This window comes from Bos indicus, chromosome 24 (genome assembly GCF_029378745.1).
Source record: "Bos indicus isolate NIAB-ARS_2022 breed Sahiwal x Tharparkar chromosome 24, NIAB-ARS_B.indTharparkar_mat_pri_1.0, whole genome shotgun sequence".
Classification (NCBI taxonomy): domain Eukaryota; kingdom Metazoa; phylum Chordata; class Mammalia; order Artiodactyla; family Bovidae; genus Bos; species Bos indicus.
Genome location: NC_091783.1, coordinates 61496844 through 61516927, shown reverse-complemented (window position 1 = coordinate 61516927; position 20084 = coordinate 61496844). Strand labels below are relative to the sequence as shown.

The 20084-nt window shown below is 42.8% G+C and overlaps 1 protein-coding gene across 4 annotated transcripts in view; it reads right to left on the bottom strand.

The window, feature by feature from the left end:
* The window catches only part of PHLPP1 (PH domain and leucine rich repeat protein phosphatase 1), a 222743-nt gene that overhangs the window by 112245 nt on the left and 90414 nt on the right, over positions 1-20084 (bottom strand). For all 4 annotated transcript variants that reach the window (XM_070779151.1, XM_070779152.1, XM_070779150.1 and 1 more), the window contains exon 2: positions 2616-2812. In XM_070779151.1, the coding sequence (XP_070635252.1) occupies positions 2616-2812 (197 nt within the window). The remainder of the gene's footprint in view (positions 1-2615; positions 2813-20084) is intronic.

Here is a 20084-nt window from a genome sequence, read left to right as displayed (position 1 = left end):
CAGGCCTGGGAAACGGAACAAGCCTCTAGCTCTGAATGAAAACGCTAATTACAACTGGATCCTCTGACCTTACCTGAACACCACTGCTTTCCTGCGGCTGCTTCTCAGAGCACAGTCAGCTTTCCGACCATCTTCCTCAGATGGCAAGAGATCTTTTGCTCTTTGCGTTCTACCCTAACTGCTGCCTCCTCCATCACAAGCCCCCTGACTCACCCCACGAGACGAATCTCCCCTTCCTCTGTCTCCCACACTACGTTCCTGCAGCTCTGTGGAGCGCGTATCGTGGTCCGTCCTTCACTTCCAGATAGTAATTATAAGCTATTCCAAGGCAGAGATGCTGACTTACCCATCGTGCTATTTCTGGGATGCCAAGCAAAGTGGCTTCCTATAGAGGGTATTTAATAAATAGTTATATTAAATTTGCCTCTGCAAATGCCCAACATCATAGAGAAGTAAGAAACAGACTGTTGACCTACCAGGGCATCAAATGTTAAACATGCGTTTTCAATGATGAGTTATGGAAGTAATAACTGAGTTTAAGTAATGACTGAGTTTTCAGTAATTCATCCATCCAAATTGCCACTAATTCAATGCTCAGACAGAAGTTAAGAAGCCAAAGTTTCAAAACAGACGAATGAAACAGACCTAAACATGCCTCACAGACCAGCCACATCTATTTGTTAACAATCAAGTATTAGAGTTAAGACTAGAATAGATAATAGTGGGGGGGAGGAATTGACATGGGCTGTTTACGCATACGGAAAGAACAACTTAAACTCATGAATGAAGTTGGGCTACCCAGCAGGTGAACAAAACACCATTTACTACTGCACACATCTGGTCTTTTCTTTCCCTCTTGATTTCTAATCCCTGAAATCAACAAATCAAACATTTGCCAGTTAAAAAAAAATTACTTTAACAGAGTAAATTACTTTATATTTAGTTTATATTCCTCTCTTTTTAATTTCCATGTCCTGATTGCTTTCCCATGCCTGTTCAGGGGGAAAATGGTAATGAAAAAAAAATTTTTAATGCTTTTTAAAAAATCACTTATTTATTTTTATTTTTGGCCGTGCCGGGTCTCCGCTGCTGCATGTGGAGAGTGAGGGCTGCTCCTCGCTGCACCGCCGAGGACCTGGTGCTTCTCGTGGGGAACAGGCTCTGAGCGTGCAGGCTTCAGCAGGTGTGACTCTAGAGCATAGGCTCACGGGCCTAGCTGCTCTGTGGCACCTGGGATCTTCCTGGACCTGGGATTGAACCCATGTCTCTTGCATTGGCAGCCAGATTCTTTACCAGTCAGTCACCACGGAAGCCCAAGAAAACAATTCTTAATATGGTCCTGATTTCCAAAAATCTGTTTTTTTTTTTTAATCTAAACTTGCCTTTCCCTTTATTAACAGGTTGTCGTATCATTTAAAAATCAGGAAATACTGACATATAATTATGGTAATGATACTCTTACCAATGCTTGGGGTTTATAAATAAATCTGGCAAAGACAAGAATAGAACATCTTCCGACGCAACCTCTTTCTTTCTATTTTGTAAATGATAGAAATAAAATAGCTAACATGTCCAAAGGAAAGCAGTCAGTATGCTGGGAATATCTATCAGCTGGATCATGGGCTTTCTCTGAAAGGAGACGCATTTCAGGTTCAAAAGTCACGACTAGCTGTAGTGATAAACTAAGCATGCTAACCCCACTGGTCACAAGAACACAAGCAGAGAGGTGAGGCAAAGCAGAATCAGAGATTCCTGCTGAAGAGTCTAACCTTCGATAAGCACGCCTGAATGATCCTAAAGTCATGGACCTGGGGATCACTATGAGAGTGAGAGAGTGAAGTCGCTCAGTCGTGTCCGACTCTTTGAGACCGCATGGACTGTAGCCTACCAGGCTGCTCTGTCCATGGGATTCTCCAGGCAATAGTCCTGGAGTGGATTGCCATTTCCTTCTCCAGGGGAGCTTCCCAACCTAGGGCTCGAACCCAGGTCTCCCACATTGTAGAAAGACACTTTACTGTCTGAGTCACCAGGGAATCCAGGGATCACTATACTACACTACAAAATATGTTATCACAATATCAAAAGATATCTTCTCATAAATAATCACCAATAGTCTAAAATATAATAGTGAAATTCCAGTTGCTCTATTTTCAGTCTCGTAACCACGAGGCACGAGAAACTGAGTGAAAAAGTGAAAGTGTTAGTCGCTCAGTGTGTCCAACTCTGTGAGCCCGTGGACTGCAGCCCACCAGGCTCCTCTGTCCACGGAATTCTCCAGGCAAGAATACTGGAGTGGGTAGTCATTCCCTTCTCCAGGGGCTCTTCCCGACCCGGGGACTGAACCCGGGTCTCCTGCACTGCCAGCAGATCCTTTACGGTCTGAGCCACCAGGGAAGCCCCAAGATACACACACTAATGAAGCAAGCATCACCAAGGCCTCGTGTGAGCCAATGGCAGTGATGTATTCCAAAACTCCACCACCGAAAATGCCCCCTGACGGAGGCACGACAGGAATGATGAGTGAAAACCGCCCGCCCCTCACTACAGGGACGGCTCAAAGCAAAGCTCCTCAGGAAGCGGGAAAGCCTGCCCTGCTTGGCTTGTTTTCCACTTACTTTGCCACCGATGAGCGGCAGCACGTGCATCTTCCCGGCCACGCTGTCCTTCACAGATGACACGATCAGGCAGGTCCCACACAGGATGACTTGGCGTCTGGTCCATCGGTTCACTGGCAAGTGCATCTTGCCTTTACGGACATTGTACGTTCCTGAGAGCTGAATCCGCTCAGAGCTACCGGTGCTGTGAGGTTTGCCTACAACAAGCACAAACAAACAGCTTAGTCTTAGAGAAATGGGTGTTTTGCTACTCATCAGCATAGCAGATAAATTACCTGGACAACGGAAAAGAATTACACCAGAACCATCTAAATGATAACTGAGGCTCTAATTTACAATTGAGAGAATCTGAAACCAGCAGTAATACACCATGATAAGATCTACTATATCTACCTCCACATGTTCTTTTTCATATAAGTGAAGAAGAACTTTTTCCTTAAAACCCCAGGGAAAAAGCCATTTTAACTTGTGTGCTGTAAACCCAAGTTTTGTTTTCTGCTCTTTCCTTCACAATTTCACTTTACATTTAAAAAAGAAATGACTTCAAAATTTTAATGAATGAGAGACTTAATTTAAGTATACTAAGGAGAAAATATTATACAGACTGATATAGAAAGATAACATTCAAGAGCTGGCATTTAACAAAACTAATCATTTTTAATGTGATTACCCTGATATTCTTTTTCCTATAGCTATTCAATGTACATTGAGTATCAAGGAGATTAAAAATGAATGACTTTTCTAGTAAGAAAATACCACTCTATAAACATAGCTAAGCCTTCAAAGGTAATTACTGCCAGTCTAAGAAGGATGGTGTGCTGCAGTGCCTGTAAATCAGGGAGGGAGGCGGACAAAGATGCACAGAGACGCAGACAGAGAACTGAGGTCTGAAGAGGCCTCAGTTCCCAGATGGAGTAAATGTGGAAGAGTGACATTCAGACAAGTCCCATCAACTGAGTGGAGAATCACTGGATACTGAGTGACGGAGTTGTATTAATGAGAAGGAGGACACTTCTCAGTACTAGACACAGACTACTTATCAGAGAGCGCCGAAGGCCACGCTCACAAACTGATGGGGGCACGTGCCCCTGAACAGGTCCCAAGCCAGGAGGTCTTATTTATTTGGAAGTTTGCTGTGGTTGCCAAGGGCTAGCAGAAGAAACAGATTCAAGAGACTGTATTCTTATGAATATTAAAACTAACGTAAATGCCAAGTGGTTTTGGTAGATGTCAAATATCTACTGGAGAAGGAAAAAGGAAGAGCAGCAACACCAAAGATAGGTCTCAAGAAAATCCAACAACTATCTGACCCCCTCCCAATACATACCTGGAGTAACAGGCAAATTTGGCCTTGGAGTACAGAATGAAGCAGGGCGAAGGCTAACAGAGTTTTGCCAAGAGAACACACTGGTCATAGCAAACACCCTCTTCCAACAACCCAAGACTCTACACATGGACATCACCAGATGGTCAACACCGAAATCAGATTGATATTCTTTGTAGCCAAAAAATGGAGAAGCTCTATACAGTCAGCAAAAACAAGACTGGGAGCTGACTGTGGCTCAGATCATGAACTCCTTATTGCCAAATTCAGACTTAAATTGAAGACAGTAGGGAAAACCACTAGACCATTCAGGTATGACCTAAATCAAATCCCTTACCATTATACACTGGAAATGACAAATAGATTCAAAGGATTAGATCTGATAGACTGCCTGAAGACCTATGGACAGAGGTTCCTGACACTGTACAGGAGACAGGGATCAAGAGCATCCCCAAGAAAAAGAAATGGAAAAAGGCAAAATGGTTGTCTGAGGAGACCTTACAAATAGGTGTGAAAAGAGGCAAAGGAGGAAAGGAAAGATATACCCATTTGAATGCGGAGTTCCAGAGAATAGCAAGGAGAGATAAGAAAGTCTTCCTCAGTGATCAATGCAAAGAAATAGAGGAAAACAACAGAATGGGAAAGACTAGAGATCTCTTCAAAAAAATTAGAAATACCAAGGGAACATTTCATGCAAAGATGGGCTTGATAAAGGACAGAAATGGTATGGACCGAACAGAAGCAGAAGATATTAAGAAGTGGCAAGAATATGCAGAAAAACTGTACAAAAAAGATCTTCAAGACCCAGATAATCATGATGGTGTGATCCCTCACCTAGAGCCAAACATCCTGGAATGTGAGGTCAAGTGGGCCTTAGGAAGCATCACTACGAACAAAGCTAGTGGAGGTGATGCAATTCCAGCTGAGCGATTTCAAATCCTAAAAGATGATACTGTGAAAGCGCTGCATTCAATATGCCAGCAAATTTGGAAAACTCGACAGTGGCCACAGGACTGGAAAAGGTCAGTTTTCATTGCAATCCCAAAGAAAGGCAATGCCAAAGAATTCTTAAACTACTGCACAATTGCACTCATCTCACATGCTAGTAAAGTAATGCTCAAAATTCTCCAAGCCCGGCTTCAACACTACATGAACTGTGAACTTCCAGATGTTCAAGCTGGTTTTAGAAAAGGCAGAGGAACCAGAGCTCAAATTGCCAACATCCGCTGGATCATCGAAAAAGCAAGGGAGTTGCAGAAAAATATCCACTTCTGCTTTACTGACTACACCAAAGCCTCTGACTGTGTGGATCACAACAAACTGTGGAAAATTCTGAAAGAGATGGGAATACCAGACCACCTGACCTGCCTCCTGAGAAATCTGTATGCAGGTCAAGAAACCAACCGTTAGAATTGGACATGGAAAACAGACGGGTTCCAAATAGGAAAAGGAGTACGTCAAGGCCGTATATTGTCACCCTGCTTATTTAACTTATATGCAGAGTACGTCATGAGAAATGCTGGGCTAGAAGAAGCGCAAGCTGGAATCCAGATGGCAAGGAGAAATCTCAATAACCTCAGATATGCAGATGACACCACCCTTATGGCAGAAAGTGAAGAACTAAAGAGCCTCTTGATGAAAGTGAAAGAGGAGAGTGAAAAACTTGGCTTAAAGCTCAACATTCAGAAAACTAAGATCATGGCATCTGGTCCCATCACTTCATGGCAAATAGATGGCAAACAATGGAAACAGTGACAGATTTTATTTTGCGGGGCTCAAAAATCACTGCAGATGGTGACTGCAGCCATGAAATTAAAAGATGCTTGCTCTTTGGAGGAAAAGTTAAGACCAGTGTAGATGGCATATTAAAAAGCAGAGACATTACTTTGCCAACAAAGGTCCATCTAGTGAAAGCTATGGTTTTTCCAGTAGTCATGTATGGATGTGAGAGTTGGACTATAAAGAAAGCTGAGCACCAAAGAATTGATGCTTTTGAACTGTGGTGTTGGAGAATTCTCTTGAGAGTCGCTTGGACTGCAAGGAGATCCAACCAGTCCATCCTAAAGGAAATCAGTCCTGAGTGTTCATTGGAAGGACTGATGCTGAAGCTGAAGCACCAATACTCTGGCCACCTGATGCAAAGAACTGACTCATTGGAAAAGACCCTGATGCTGGGAAAGATTGAAGGCAGGAGGAGAAGGGGACGACAGAGAGTGAGATGGTTGGATGGCATCACCAACTCGATGGACATGAGTTTAAGTAAGCTCCGGGAGTTAGTGATGGACAGGGATGCCTGGTGTGCTGCAGTCCATGGGGTCGCAAAGAACAGACACAACTGAGCGACTGAACTGAATACATACCTTTGGGCAAAAATGTTTGCAAATAACCAGTGGGTTTGAATTTCACTTCCTCTTTCTCCAAGTATATCAGAGTGCTTTATAAAATACATACTGTACACTGCATGAATTTCCTGGCATTGGGCGAGAATGAAATCTAAAAGGGTTTCAGCTTTTTGAACTCTGGCCTAGTAAACAACTACACAGCTAGCATCCTCTGTGGAGAGCTCCACTGAGTTGTCTGTCTACCCAATGCTGACATTCCCACAATGGGATAGGAAGCCCAGGAGACTTCAAACTAGATGTGACTTGACAGAGCCTGCCAGTGGTGGATCTGCCCACAGCCACCCACTTGCCCTGATCTGCTAAGTCCATTGAGCCTCAGACAGAAAGACGCCCAGGCTCCCAGCGTCAGTTCCGCTTTCCACAGTACAGTCTCCTCCTCGAAGGAAAGGGGACGGAAGAAGAGATTCAGAAGAGAGGGAAAGGCCTGTGCAAGGCTAAAAATAATAGACACTGGGCAACTGGATTTCCCAAATCCAATTTCCATGACTGCAATACACTAACATTCTCTAACAAGGGATCTGTTGTAAACACTTACACACCACACACACACGAATACAAGAAGCAGGCATTTTGTTGAGCCACATCTGAGTGTGGATTCAAGGACACTCCTTCACCTGTCACGTGTATACAGACCTGTGAGTAATTACACTGAAGAAAAAGATGACAGCAGTACATAAGGAGCAGCCCTTTAATTCTCCAACTCCTCAAGAATCCTAAAAAAGCCCCAGAGCAAATAGAGAGGACTAGGAAGTCCCCGATAGACACGGCTAAGGCTGGAAGCGGTACCACAAGAGAAAAATACGGGATATCAACAGAGACTGGCTTTTTACTCCCCCCTTAGAAAAATTCCACAGGGCCTGAACAGTCCTAGACGCTCTCAAGGTTGGTCTGTCCCAGGAACGCCCTAACACCCCAGTCTGAATCAAATCGCTCTCGTCTGCTCTGGATTTAAATGTCCTTGCTGACTGCTTCCCCTGCCAGGGGCCCCCAGCTCAGGCGCACCCTCAGAACGAGGCTGCGTGTCACCTGGGCTCTGGGGAACCCGGAGAGGAGCAAGTAACTGACAGCCTGGCAGTCAGCCAGGGGCACAGCCCTTTGCATCAGACTTCCTTATTCTATGACGCAAATTATTTTAGCTCTGTCAATTCTGAAACTTCTCAAATCACAGGCATTCAAATTGTCTATGCTCTAATAAATATTCACATCACACAAGGAACCAATGTCCATCAATTTACAGTTGGATCCATTGTTACAACTCCTCCTTTAGAAATATCCTTCAGATTTAAGGCCTCTGTTGCATGATCTGAGAGGAAAGATGGACAGCGAGAACAAGTGTCTCAAGCTGAGAGAGAAACCTGACCACAGCACAATGATTTAAAACATTCTTTTCCTCTCTGATCACTTGGCACATGGCAATTTGATAAGATGTGACATATACACACCTATAAATGAGCTAAAAACTAAGTGCACTGATCACCACGATAGTGACTGAATTTCTCAGTGCAGACTTCTGGATCTGGGGTCTTATTTTTTCTGGTCTTTGTTTTTTGCTTTTTTTTGCAGGGAGCGGGTATTTAACTTCAATTTCAACTTTATACTAGAGTTTGGACTATGTTCTTCCATTATCTAGTTATTCTTGAGTTAAATTTGGAGTCTGACCTTTTAAAGGCTTGCTCATTTCATTTTTCATATAGTTGACATAAAGTTGTCCACAATAGTTCCTTATTATACTTTTAATATTAATAAAAATTTGTAATTATCACCTCTCTCATTTCTGATATTGGTAACATGACTTTTTTTTCCTCTTCTGTAAATAAGTTCATTTGTATTTAAGATATCACATATAAGCATTATCCTATGATACTGTCCTTCTCTGCCTGGCTTACTTCTCTTAGTCTGATAATCTTTAGGTCCATCCAGGTGACTGCAAATGGCATTATCTCATTGTCTTTATGGCTGAGTAATGTTCCATTGGTATATGTACATATACACACCACATCCTCTTTCTTCATCTGTTGATGGACACTTGGGCTGCTTACATGTCTTGGTTATTGTAAACAGTTCTGCAATTAACACTGGGGTGCATGTATCTTTTCAAATTAGGGTTTTCTCTGGATATATGCCCAAGAGTGGGACTGCAGGATTCTATGGTGATGCTGCCATACTACTCTCCTTAGTGGTTCCACCAATTCACATTCCCATCAACAGTGCAGGAGCGTTCCTTTTTTCCCACAACCTTTCAGCATTTACTACTTGTGGAATTTCCGATGATGGCCATTCTGACCCTCCGGTCACCGGTGCAGTGAGGTGATACTTCACTGCAGTTTTGATTTGCACTTTTCTAACAACTATTGATGCTCGGCATTCTCTCATGTACCTGTTGGCCATCTGTATGTCTTCTTTGGAGAAATGTCTCTTTAGGTCTTCTGCCCATACTGAGTTGTATAAGCTGTGTGTAAATTTTGGAAATTAATCCCTTTCAGCCCACATTGTTTGCAAATATTTTCTCCCATTCTGCAGGGTGCCATTTTGCTTTGTTTCTGGTTTCCTTCACTGTGCAAAAGCTTTTGTGATTAATTAGGCCCCATTTGTTTATTTTTGTTTTTACTTCATTAGTTTAGGAGACATATACTTGTATCAGTCTAATTACATTACCAATTTTATCAAACATCACAAAAAAACCGGTTTTGGTTTCATTCTCTATTGTTTTTCTGTTGACGGTTTCATTTATTTCTGTTCTTATGATTCTTATTTCTTTTACTAATTTTAGGATTAATTTTTACTTATTTTCTATTTTCTTAACATGAAAGCTGAGGTCACTTTTCCTTTTCTTAACATACACGTTTAAATGCTATAAACTTCCGTCTAAGTACTGCTTTAACGGCGTTCCACAAATTCCTGCAAGCTGTGGTTCAGGCTCACTAACCTTTTCTTTTGCAGTGTTTAATTCCTGTTAATTCTATCCAGTGTACTTTTCACCTCTAAGTTAGATCTGGGTGTATGTGGGTACACATCCTTATATACACATACGAACACACAAAAGATATGTATACAAACACACAAAAGATATGTATGTATCTTCCATGTCACTCCTAATTCTGCTTTATCTTCATAAATATATGAAATGTAATTAGAATGGCTACTTAAATGTACCTGTCAACTAATTCTATCATCTGTATCGTTTGTGTCAGCTTTACGGTTTTCTCTTATGGGTCATATTTTCCTGCTTCTTTGCACACCTGGTCACTTGTTTGTAAGCTAGTCATTATGAATTTTATCTCGTTGAAAACTGGATATTCTTGTATCTTTATGAATATGATGGAGTTTTGTTCTGGGACACAATTAAGTTAGCTGAAAACACTTTGGTTCTTACAAGGCTTGTTTTCTGGGATTTGTCATATTAGACGTGAGCCGCCTTAAGTCTAGATTTATAATGACAGTATTAGTAAGCAGTACTGTTAACGGATGCCTTCTGACTTGTGAGGCTCTCTCTGGGCCTGGCCCTGGGCAAGCGTCCGGGTTTAGTCCCCCTGCTCTTCCTCAGTGGTTTTTAGCCCCAGCCTCACGGTATCTTCCTCACACACGACGGGTCAGCACGAAGCTGAAGGCTCAGTGACGACTCCCCGCACGTCTCCAGGACTCTGAGTGGCTCTTTTCCCTCCAGCACCTTACTCTTTATACTCAAACTATGTAGCCTCAGTGGACTCCCAGCTGTCTCCTGAATGCAGGGTCAGTACCAGGTTCTGCCTGGGTTCCTCCTCCTTGCAACTGAAGCCTGAACGCTCTCCCACCATCAGTGAGAGGGCACCTTTGTAGGCCTGTTTCAACCTGTTTTGCTTCTCTCAACGTGCGTGTGATGTGTTTTGTGTCCTGTGCTGCCTGATGCTCAGTGTCTGACAGCTGATTCATGTATTTCACCTGGTTTTTAGTTGTTTATTTCTTTTAGGTTAAAGAGTAAATGCAGTCTCTGTCACTCCATGTTGGCTGGAACGAAGTGCCACAGAGTTAAATTTAACTCTCTCAAACACCTACCATTCACTTTCATAGATTATACAAGTATGTTTAACATATTTTCTTTAAGGTGTGGATTCTCACTATATTACTACATTCAGAAATTCAGTGAATCCAATGGACTAGAAGAGCTATCTGCTCTTGTCTAAAAACACCTCCAAGCTTCAGCATTACCATAGTTCTTTGGCTCTTCTTTTCCAATGACTGACAATAATGAGTATATAAAGAATTTCTAATGTATTACCTTACTTTACAATCAATCCTAAAACAAAAGGCTGAAAGCTAGCTTTCTACCCTTCTTCCAAGTAAAGGACTAAACTTTGTGGTAAGTCTTTTCCTCCACTCAGAGGTCCGTCCTGCTTGACTTCTGTATTTAAAAGTATTAATCTAAGTAGTGCGGGCTTCCAAACGGGTCACTTCTGGGTAGGCGGGGTGTCGTCATACTACCTTTGAAAACAAATGTAAACAGAACAATCTCTGCACTGCCACAAACGTGGGGACTCGCTGCTGTGCAGGGGCTGCTCTGCGGCTGCAGCGCGGGGCTCCTCGTGCTGTGAGCAGGGGCTGCTCTGCGGCTGCAGCACGGGGCGCCTCGTGCTGTGAGCAGGGGCTGCTCTGCGGCTGCAGCGCGGGGGCTCCTCGTGCCACAGAGCGTGGGCCCAGGAGCTCTGGCTCGGGGCACAGCCGCTCCCCAGCATGTGGGACCCCCCCAGACCAGGGCTCCAACTCGTGTCCCCTGCATTAGCAAATCGATTCCCAACCTCTGGACCACCAGGTGAGTCCAGTAGGGAATTCTGTTAAATAAATAAACAAACATGATTAGAAGAGAAGTACTTAAAGAAAACGGACCACAGTCTAGCTAGCGCAACACTGCTTTCAGTCGTGTCCGACTCTTTGCTACCTCATGGACTGTAGCCCAGCAGGCTCCTCTGCCCGTGGGATTCTCCAGGCAAGAACACTGGAGTGGGTTGCCATCTCCTCCTCCAGGGGATCTTCCTGACCCAGGGATCGAACCCACGTCTCTTATGTCTCCTGCATTGGCAGGCGGGCTCTTTACCACTAGTGCCAGCTAGGAAGCCCAACAGTCTGTTCCGCCACGATATGTTTCATTAATACTAATTAACTCATGTATGGGCTTCCTAGGAGGCACTATGGTGAAAAATCCACCTGCCCATGCAGGAGACACTAGAGATGTGGGTTCGATCCCTGGGTCGGGAAGATCCCCTGGCAACCCATTCCGGTATTCTTGCCTGGAAATCCCATGGACAGAGAAGCTTGGACTGGCAGGCTACAGTCCATGGGGTCACAATCAATGAGACATGACTTAGAAACTAAACAACAGCTCACACAGAGGGGAATGAAGTCAGCATGGTATGTATAGCATTCGTCCACAAGGATTTATTGTAGGCAAGGGGAGCCAGAATACTGGGAGTGGAATTATAACTTTCAAAAACAGAGGGAAAAGCCCATAGCAAACTCAGTCTCAATGCCCACAAGCCAACATTTCTACTCTTACATTACTGTGCATTTTTAATATTCCCTAAGGTAACTCAACTCCCACAGTAAGAGACCAGGCTACACTGTCCAGTTATCTCCTGAGGTATCCATTACTATTTCTGTTAGTGTTTTGGTTATAAAGATGCTTGGACTTAAAGTCCTACCTCTCTCGAGTTCTATTTTCCCATAAACCCATTTAATCTTCAACTCTGGAAAATATGAGAAGCTTCAGGAACAGATATAGCAGTGGAAACACCTGCTTTAACTAGGAGACCGCTGAACACCATAGAAATTACTGCAAATTTGGCTGTTACCAATTACATGTCTTTGCCAAATATTAATATATTCCAATGCCTATCATTGTGGTAGTTTAAAAATATGTCCACCAATTTTTAAAAATTCTCCCCCCCCCCTTCAAAGGTGGAGCCCAACCCCATTCCCTCTGCTGTGGGCCGTACTCAGTGACTCGCTTCTAACAAACAGAATGTAGCCAACTCAGTGGCTGCTGCAACTTCTGAAAAGTGAAAAAGTCAAAGTCTTAGTTGCTCAGTCATGCCCAGCTCTTTTGCAACCCTATGGACTGTAGTCCATGGAATTTTCCAGGCAAGAATACTGGAGTGGGTTGCCATTTTCTCCTCCAGGGCATCTTCCCGACCCAGGGATTGGACCTGGGTCTCCTGAATTGCAGGCAGATTCTTTGTCGTCTGAGCCACTGGTGATTTCTGAAACCAGGTCATAAAAAGCACAGCTTCCACCCTACCTCTGCTAGCATTACTCTCTCTGGAGAAGCCAGCTGCCATGTCATGAGGACACACAAGGAACCTCATGAAAAAGCCAACCAGGTGAGGAACTAAACCCTCCTGCCAACAGCCAATACGGAGCTGAGGCCTCCTCTGCAGCCACGTGAGCAAGCCACACGGGAAAGACCCTCCAGTCCTGGTCAAGCCAGAGAACTCTGCCCCCAGGACACCTTGGCTGCAGTCTTCACAATAATGTGGCCAGAGTGAGACAGCTGAGCCACTCCAGAATTCCTGACTCGGAAATTGCGAGACCATAAATGTGTGCAGTTTTAAGCCACTGAGTTCTGAGGCAATAACTAAGACAACCTTACTGTGCTGGCTTCACTTAGTTCTGTTTACCTGAACATAGCGAAGCATTAATAGCCTCCATTTCCCTAAAATAATCTACAAAAATATTTACAGAATGTTGTGGAACTTAGTGGAGCTTCCCCGGTGGCTCAGCGGTAAAGAACCTGCCTGCTAACATAGGAGCTGCAAGTTCGGTCCCAGCATTGGGAAAATTCCCTGGAGAAAGAAATAGCAACCCACTCCAGTATTTCTGCCTGGAAAATCCCATGAGCAGAGGAGCCTGGTAGGCTATAGCTCACAGGGTCGCAAAGATCGGACATGACTTAGCAACTGAGCTCATATGAGCACATATAACTTAAGAGGGTCTAGTGTAACTGAAACAGTCAAAAGAAAGAATAAGAACAGCACTGAAGCAATCACAATTTCTAAAACTTTGGAGATAGAAAGTATTCACGATAATGTTGTTGTTCAGTCACTCAGTCATGTTTGACTCTTTGCAACCCCCCAGACTATAGCCCTCCAGGCTCCTCTGTCCATGGGATTTCCTAAGCAAGAACACTGGAGAGGGTTGCCATTTCCTTCTCCAGGAGATCTTCCTGATCCAGGAATAGAACCCAGGTCTCCTGCATTGGCATGATAACACAGCACCAAAAAGTAAGGGTTGGTGGAAGAATTTACCATGTCCCTAGAGCTGAAAATGGTCAGGAATGACTCAGAGCATTCAACTCTCACCTCATCTTCTCTACCTTCAGAGCTAAGACTGACAAAACTCTAAAGAGTGTTTCTTATTGCATATAAATCCTTAAATCCTTCTTGACCACCTGCAGTGTCAGAAAGACTGAATTAAATTACCTGCCCAGGATCATTTCAAGAGTGGGCAGAAGGATTTAGATGACCTTATAATAAGGTCCAGAGACCTCTCTCTGAACTGGCAGCTGGGAATTTTTGAGCTGAAAATCTAAGCAAGCTCAGCAAGGCATGCTAGCAGCAGCTCTGAAGCAGAACCAAGACTCGTTGCTTTCAGCTAATGGAGATGACAGCCAGCTGCTAAATGAATTCAAGGAGCATTCATTTATGCATCCGATCAAAATATACAAAGTCAACTGCCCAGTAAATCTTGCTTCTTACTGACAGCTACTCAATCTGATTAGGCTTATTTATATCTCCCAAATTAGGGTAGACCCTTTTTGTCGAGAAATGCCATGCCATGAACCTTTCTCTAATCTCTAAGTTCTTGACTACCACTAGAGTTTATATAATTTCCCCTATAATAGTCATGAAAACAGTGCCTGGAAGACGTGTGCTAGCCCTTCACATTCTTACAGATTATGTAAACACAGGCCCAAAGTAATTGAGGGGGAAAAAAAAACCCATCAAAGCAAATTCTAATATAAACTACAAAATTAGCTAGTAAAAGTAGCCATGAATGTTTAAAATTTGAAAAATCAATGTAACAAACTATAAAAACAAAGGAATGAACTATGACTATACATTCTGTGTAATGTACGTTGTTGTTCAGTCGCTAAGTGATGCCTGACTCTTTGCATCCCTGGTAGCACACCAGGATCCTTTGTCCTCCACTATCTCCAAGAGTTTGCTCAATTTCATGTCCATAGAGTCAGGTGAGCCTGCTGCTAAGCTGTAGCTAAGTCGCTGCTAAGTCGCTTCAGTCGTGTCCAACTCTGTGCGACCTCATGGACTGCAGCCCACCAGGCTCCCCCGTCCCTGGGATTCTCCAGGCAAGAACACTGGAGTGGGTTGCCATTTCCTTCTCCAGTGCATGAAAGCAAAAAGTCAAAGTGAAGTAGCTCAGTCGTGTCCGACTCTTAGCGACCTCATGGACTGCAGCCCACCAGGCTCCTCTGTCCACGGGATTTTCCAGGCAAGAGTACTGGAGTGGGGTGCCATTGCCTTCTCTGCAGATGAGTCTAGTATATACCAAATGACATTAATAAAATGCTAAAGCAACTGCTGCATGAAGACAACCTACAGCAGAGGGCCTCAGCCTTCAGCGCACACCAAACCACCAGGATGATCACTGGATCATCGAAGAAGAGAGTCCCAGAAAAACATCTACTTCTGCTTTATTGACTATGCCAAAGTCTTTGACTGTCTGGATCACAACAAACTGTGGAAAATTCTGAAAGAGATGGGAATACCAGACCACCTGACCTGCCTCCTGAGAAATCTGTATGCAGGTCAGCAACCAACAGTTACAACTGGACATGGAACAACAGACTGGTTCCAAATCGGGAAAGGAGTACGTCAAAGCTGTATACTGTCACTCTGCTTACTTATATGCAGAGTACATCATGAGAAATGCTGGACTGGATAAAGCACATGCTGGAATCAAGATTGCTGGGAAAAAGATGACACCACACTTATGGTAGAAAGTAAAGAAGAACTAAAGGGCCTCTTGATGAAAGTGAAAGACGAGAGTGAAAAACTTGGCTTAAAACTCAACATTCAGAAAACTAAGATCATGGCATCTGGTCCCATCACTTCATGGGAAATAGATGGGGAAACAGTGACAGACTTTATTTTCTTGGGTTCAAAGATCACTGCAGACGGTGACTGCAGCCATGAAATTAAAAGACGCTTACTCCTTGGAAGGAACGTTATGACCAACCTATACGGCATATTAAAAAGCAAAGACATTACTTTGCCAACAAAGGTCTGTCTAGTCAAAGCTATGGTTTTTCCAGTGGTCATGTATGGATGTGAGAGTTGGACTATAAAGAAAGCTGAGCACCAAAGAATTGACGCTTTTGAACTGTGGTGTTGGAGAAGACTCTTGAGTGTTTCTTAGACTGCAAGGAGATCTAACTAGTTCATCCTAAAGGAAATCAGTCCTCAACAGTCATTGGAAGGACTGATGCTGAAGCTGAAGCACCAATACTTTGGCCTCCTGATGTGAAGAACTGACTCACTGGAAAAGACCCTGATGCTTGGAAAGATTGAAGGCGGGAGGAGAAGGGGACGACCAAGGATGACATGGTTGGATGCCATCACCAACTCAATGGACATGAGTTTGAGTAAACTCTGGAAGTTGGGGGTGGACATGGAGGCCTGGCGTGCTGCAGTCCACAGGGTCGCAGAGAGTTGGACACGACTGAGTGACTGAACTGAACTGAACCCACCAGGAAAACCTCTCTATACACAGACTTCGAGGCTCCACCACCCAGAGTTTCTGACTCAGTAATTCTGGGTGGGGGTATGAGATTTTGCTGATGCTGCAGGTCTGAGCACCACAACTTCAAACCCATTGAGTTCTGCTCTCAGGTTACCAATGTCTGTTTGAGCTGGTGGATCATCAGCATGTGGCTGACTAACACTGATGGAAGACGCAGGTGAGTGAGTCTGGGGAGATGAGATAGCCAGCCAGGATGAACGGGGCTGCCTCTTAACTCCCTTCCTTCCTTCCCATACTTCTGTCCTCACACGGAACTAGATTTGTTTCCCAGACATCTTTAAAGTTCCCTCCCCTCCATCATCAAAATTATTCTCAGTTGTCTCAATATCTGATGCTCACGTCTCTTCATGGGACATGTATTTAGAGAAGCCATTTTTTTCAAATGTAGGTTTCATTACAATTTAGCATTCGTAGAGATGCTAACCCTTTGCTGCTTTACGAGCATCTTCAGCTCACTTCCAGGAGCCCTCGATGGTTAGCTGGTGTGGTCTCCTCTCATTAACTTCGTATCTGGCAAAAATCCACATTTAAAAAACTTCACCAAATCCACCTGCACCTGTCAGTTCCATGTCTTCACCATCTGTTACTTCCCAGAAGTGGCAGTCTCATCTTTCCTGTGACGGTCAGACCATACCGAAAGCCTTTCCAACATTCTCCTGAGTTTTCTTCCTCATTTGATGAGCATTCCCCGCCCCCACCCTTGGTTAGAACAGTCACTGAAACAGTTTGATTAACTTTTTGTTGCCATTTCCACCCCAGTGAATGGTAGACTTGCTTGGGTCCATAGGTTTGTTAAGCTTTTTACCACATTTGACATTCTTAAATTACCTATAACTTCAATTTTCTGGCAAAAAAAAAAAGATCGCTTTGGTAGACTTCCAAATCTTCATCACCTGCTTTCTCAGCTGCCTTGCTTTTTGTGGTGCCTCTCCACAAAGAGTAACAGCATAAGGCACCAGCATTAAAGCGTAAAACGCCATTTGTGAAGAGAAGCAGCTGAACTTCTCTGAAATGACCAAGCTGGGCAGCGGGCCTCAAGCTCGATTCAAAATTTGCGTCTCCAAAAAATTACGAATTACTATATATCACGAGGTTTTAGAGGCCTCAGGAATAACTAGATCTCAAATCTGAGAATGCCTAAATCCAGTATCCGCTCTCAAAAGAATAAACAACACACTCACTCCCTCCTGGAGACACGAATTGTGACTTGTGTCAGAGGTGATGCAGACTGCTGCGGGTGTGGGAATCAGGACGATGAAGCAAGGCAGCTCCGCAGCTCCAGCTGAGCCAAGGCTTCACTGCGCGGCGCTTTATTAGGAACATTCCAGCCAGGCACACACATGCATAAGCAAATACTAAGATAAAAATTCTGAAGTCCAGCATGAACAATGTTTGGATAACCCACAACATTACTCCTCTCTAAGACGTAGTAAAAAACAAACACTGTATTTCAGTTTACTCTGTTTAGAACAATAGACTTCAGCCAAGATGCCTTGACAGGGTTACAAAGAACAAGGTCTACAAAGCCACATTAAGACGCAGTGTGATTCAAAAATCTTTTCCACAATGGTTCTCTCTGAGAGATGGGGTTAGACTTCACTTTTCATTTTATAATACATACTGACAATGTATAATTTGACTTTTATAAATAAAAACAAAGATTTCAAGAGCAAAACAATTTTCTGAAAACCTTATTTTCCACTCCTCTACCGTGTTAGATAACATTCATTTGACTTCCTACCCTTTTCCCTACAAGGCTGATTACGTCAAAGATGTTAAATCTAGATTCAGGAGTTCTAAAACTGTCCTTAAACAACAACAAACATCAGAAATGTCTAACACTCAGCCACATTCCAAACAAATGACTATTCCTCAACTTATAAGAAATCTCTTAAAAAAATTACAAAATCTCCCACAATTAGCCCATTTCTACAATTTACTTACAGGAAACTTCAAGATATTTATTTTGAACTTTCTCAGAATCACACATATAATCCACTACATTAGCACTTAAATTTTTTCAATTATTATCTTAAGCACAGCTCTATCATGAAAAGTTTAAGAGAAAGGGGAATTAAAAACAAGAAAATCAACATAATCCCAATTTCTCCACAGTATTATAAACATTTTGGTGAATTTTTTCAGTTCTTTTTTAAATTTTGAATCATTTACATACTGACGACATGCACAGCATGTTATGTCCTGCTTTACTTAGCCTCCTCAAATTATATCATATACTCTCCCAAGTTCTCAGCCTTTCTGTCTAAAGACTTGCAAGATACTCCATATACTATTATTTGTTTATTCATTTCTTCATTATTGATGATTATTTCTGAATTTTCATTCTATGAATTGCTAAATCAAAGTTCATGACTTGTATTTTTTATGATTCCTAAAACCCCTCTTCAATTTTACCAATTCTTCCCAGCCAGCAACTCAAAATCAGCTATAAATCAAAACAAGCAAAAATAAGCATGCCTCTACTATTTTCCCCAAAGAAATGAATAACTTTTCCAGAAATCCTAAGAACGTGTGGAAAAAAAACAGCCCACTAAGCCACGTTATTAATAAAAATGAACCCACATCCACTACCCACAATGAAAGCAGGCTTCACATTGTTGATACCTGTAGTTGTGTTTGACTAAGACATGTGAAGTCACTACTTTTCAAAGAAAGGTTAAAATAAAATTAACTTCAGAAAAAAAAACACAACCCTATAATTTATGGGAGAAACACTTTTGTATCTGTACATAGACAAATACGGTAGCATTCGAATTTCACGCAGGACTCCATACTGTTTTTCCTTTCTGCTCCCAACCCCATCAAAGAACAGCTTTTCATCAAACAGGAAAAGTTAGAGAGAACCGTTACTCTGCCATAAGTTATTCACTGATTGTAACTTTAAAAAAGCAGCAAAACCCTAGCAATGGGTAAAAAAGAGCATTTTCAGATAACCACACTGAGAAGGAAACAGCTGTAGTTGACGAGCAAGAATTTTACCGTGCTTGCTATTGTAAAAGCTATTTATTAAGTCTTTCAGATCTAAAATTCTGATTTAATTCCTTGGTAACCAAATAATTTATTCTTCTTAGTAATCCTTAGTAATTCTTCTAATTTTCAAAGGGATCAGGAACCCCAGAACTTCAGTCGTCCTGGGATTTGGAGTTCTTCAACTACCACAGCCCTTGGCCTGGAGACCCCAGTGTAGCCCAGACACGCAGCACACAGCCTCCTCGGTGTGGCTTTTACAGCGTGCAGGCCCAAAGCCCAGTGCAGTACGCGGAATCGCCTGAGGGCTCGACCAGCACCTGCTGCATCAACGGGATCGCTCCAATGTTTGGGCAAAAGAAAGCAGCCAGTTCTCAACATCCACGGAAAAATTACAAAAACTATAGCTACGTTTTTGGGGGAAAGAAGGGATGGGAGAGAAAAGAGGTGGTTCACAATCCATTTCCCAGGCTTTAGGAATCTTGTTATATTATAAAGGAAAACATCTGCCTGGAATTATCAGCCAACTATGTCAAGCTTCTTCTCCTAGAAACACAGGGATTTTTTTTTTTAAGGAAAAGAGACACTATCAATGGGCAAATGTGAGTCATTCAGCTGAATTCATTACTGTATATACACAGTTTTGAAAAAAGTCTGTCTTATTTTCATCATAATGTATGAGTATGATAATAAAACAACACACATATAAACATTCAAACAAAACAGCTCTGACACAAAGATGAGTGACAGAGATGATATCTAGAAGAGAAAGAATCAGACTGGAGGGTAAAGGAAGGCTTGTGTTTAAACAGGATTCACGCCCATTTATCTGTCATTTTCAGTGTCCCTGAAAACTAGAGAGCAACATCTGCCTCCAGAACCTGCTGATAATAGGAAAGAAGTGCTTGCTAGCTCATTCTCCAGACAATGAAGTGGTCAGAATAAGAACTCTCGAGAAACGTGAAT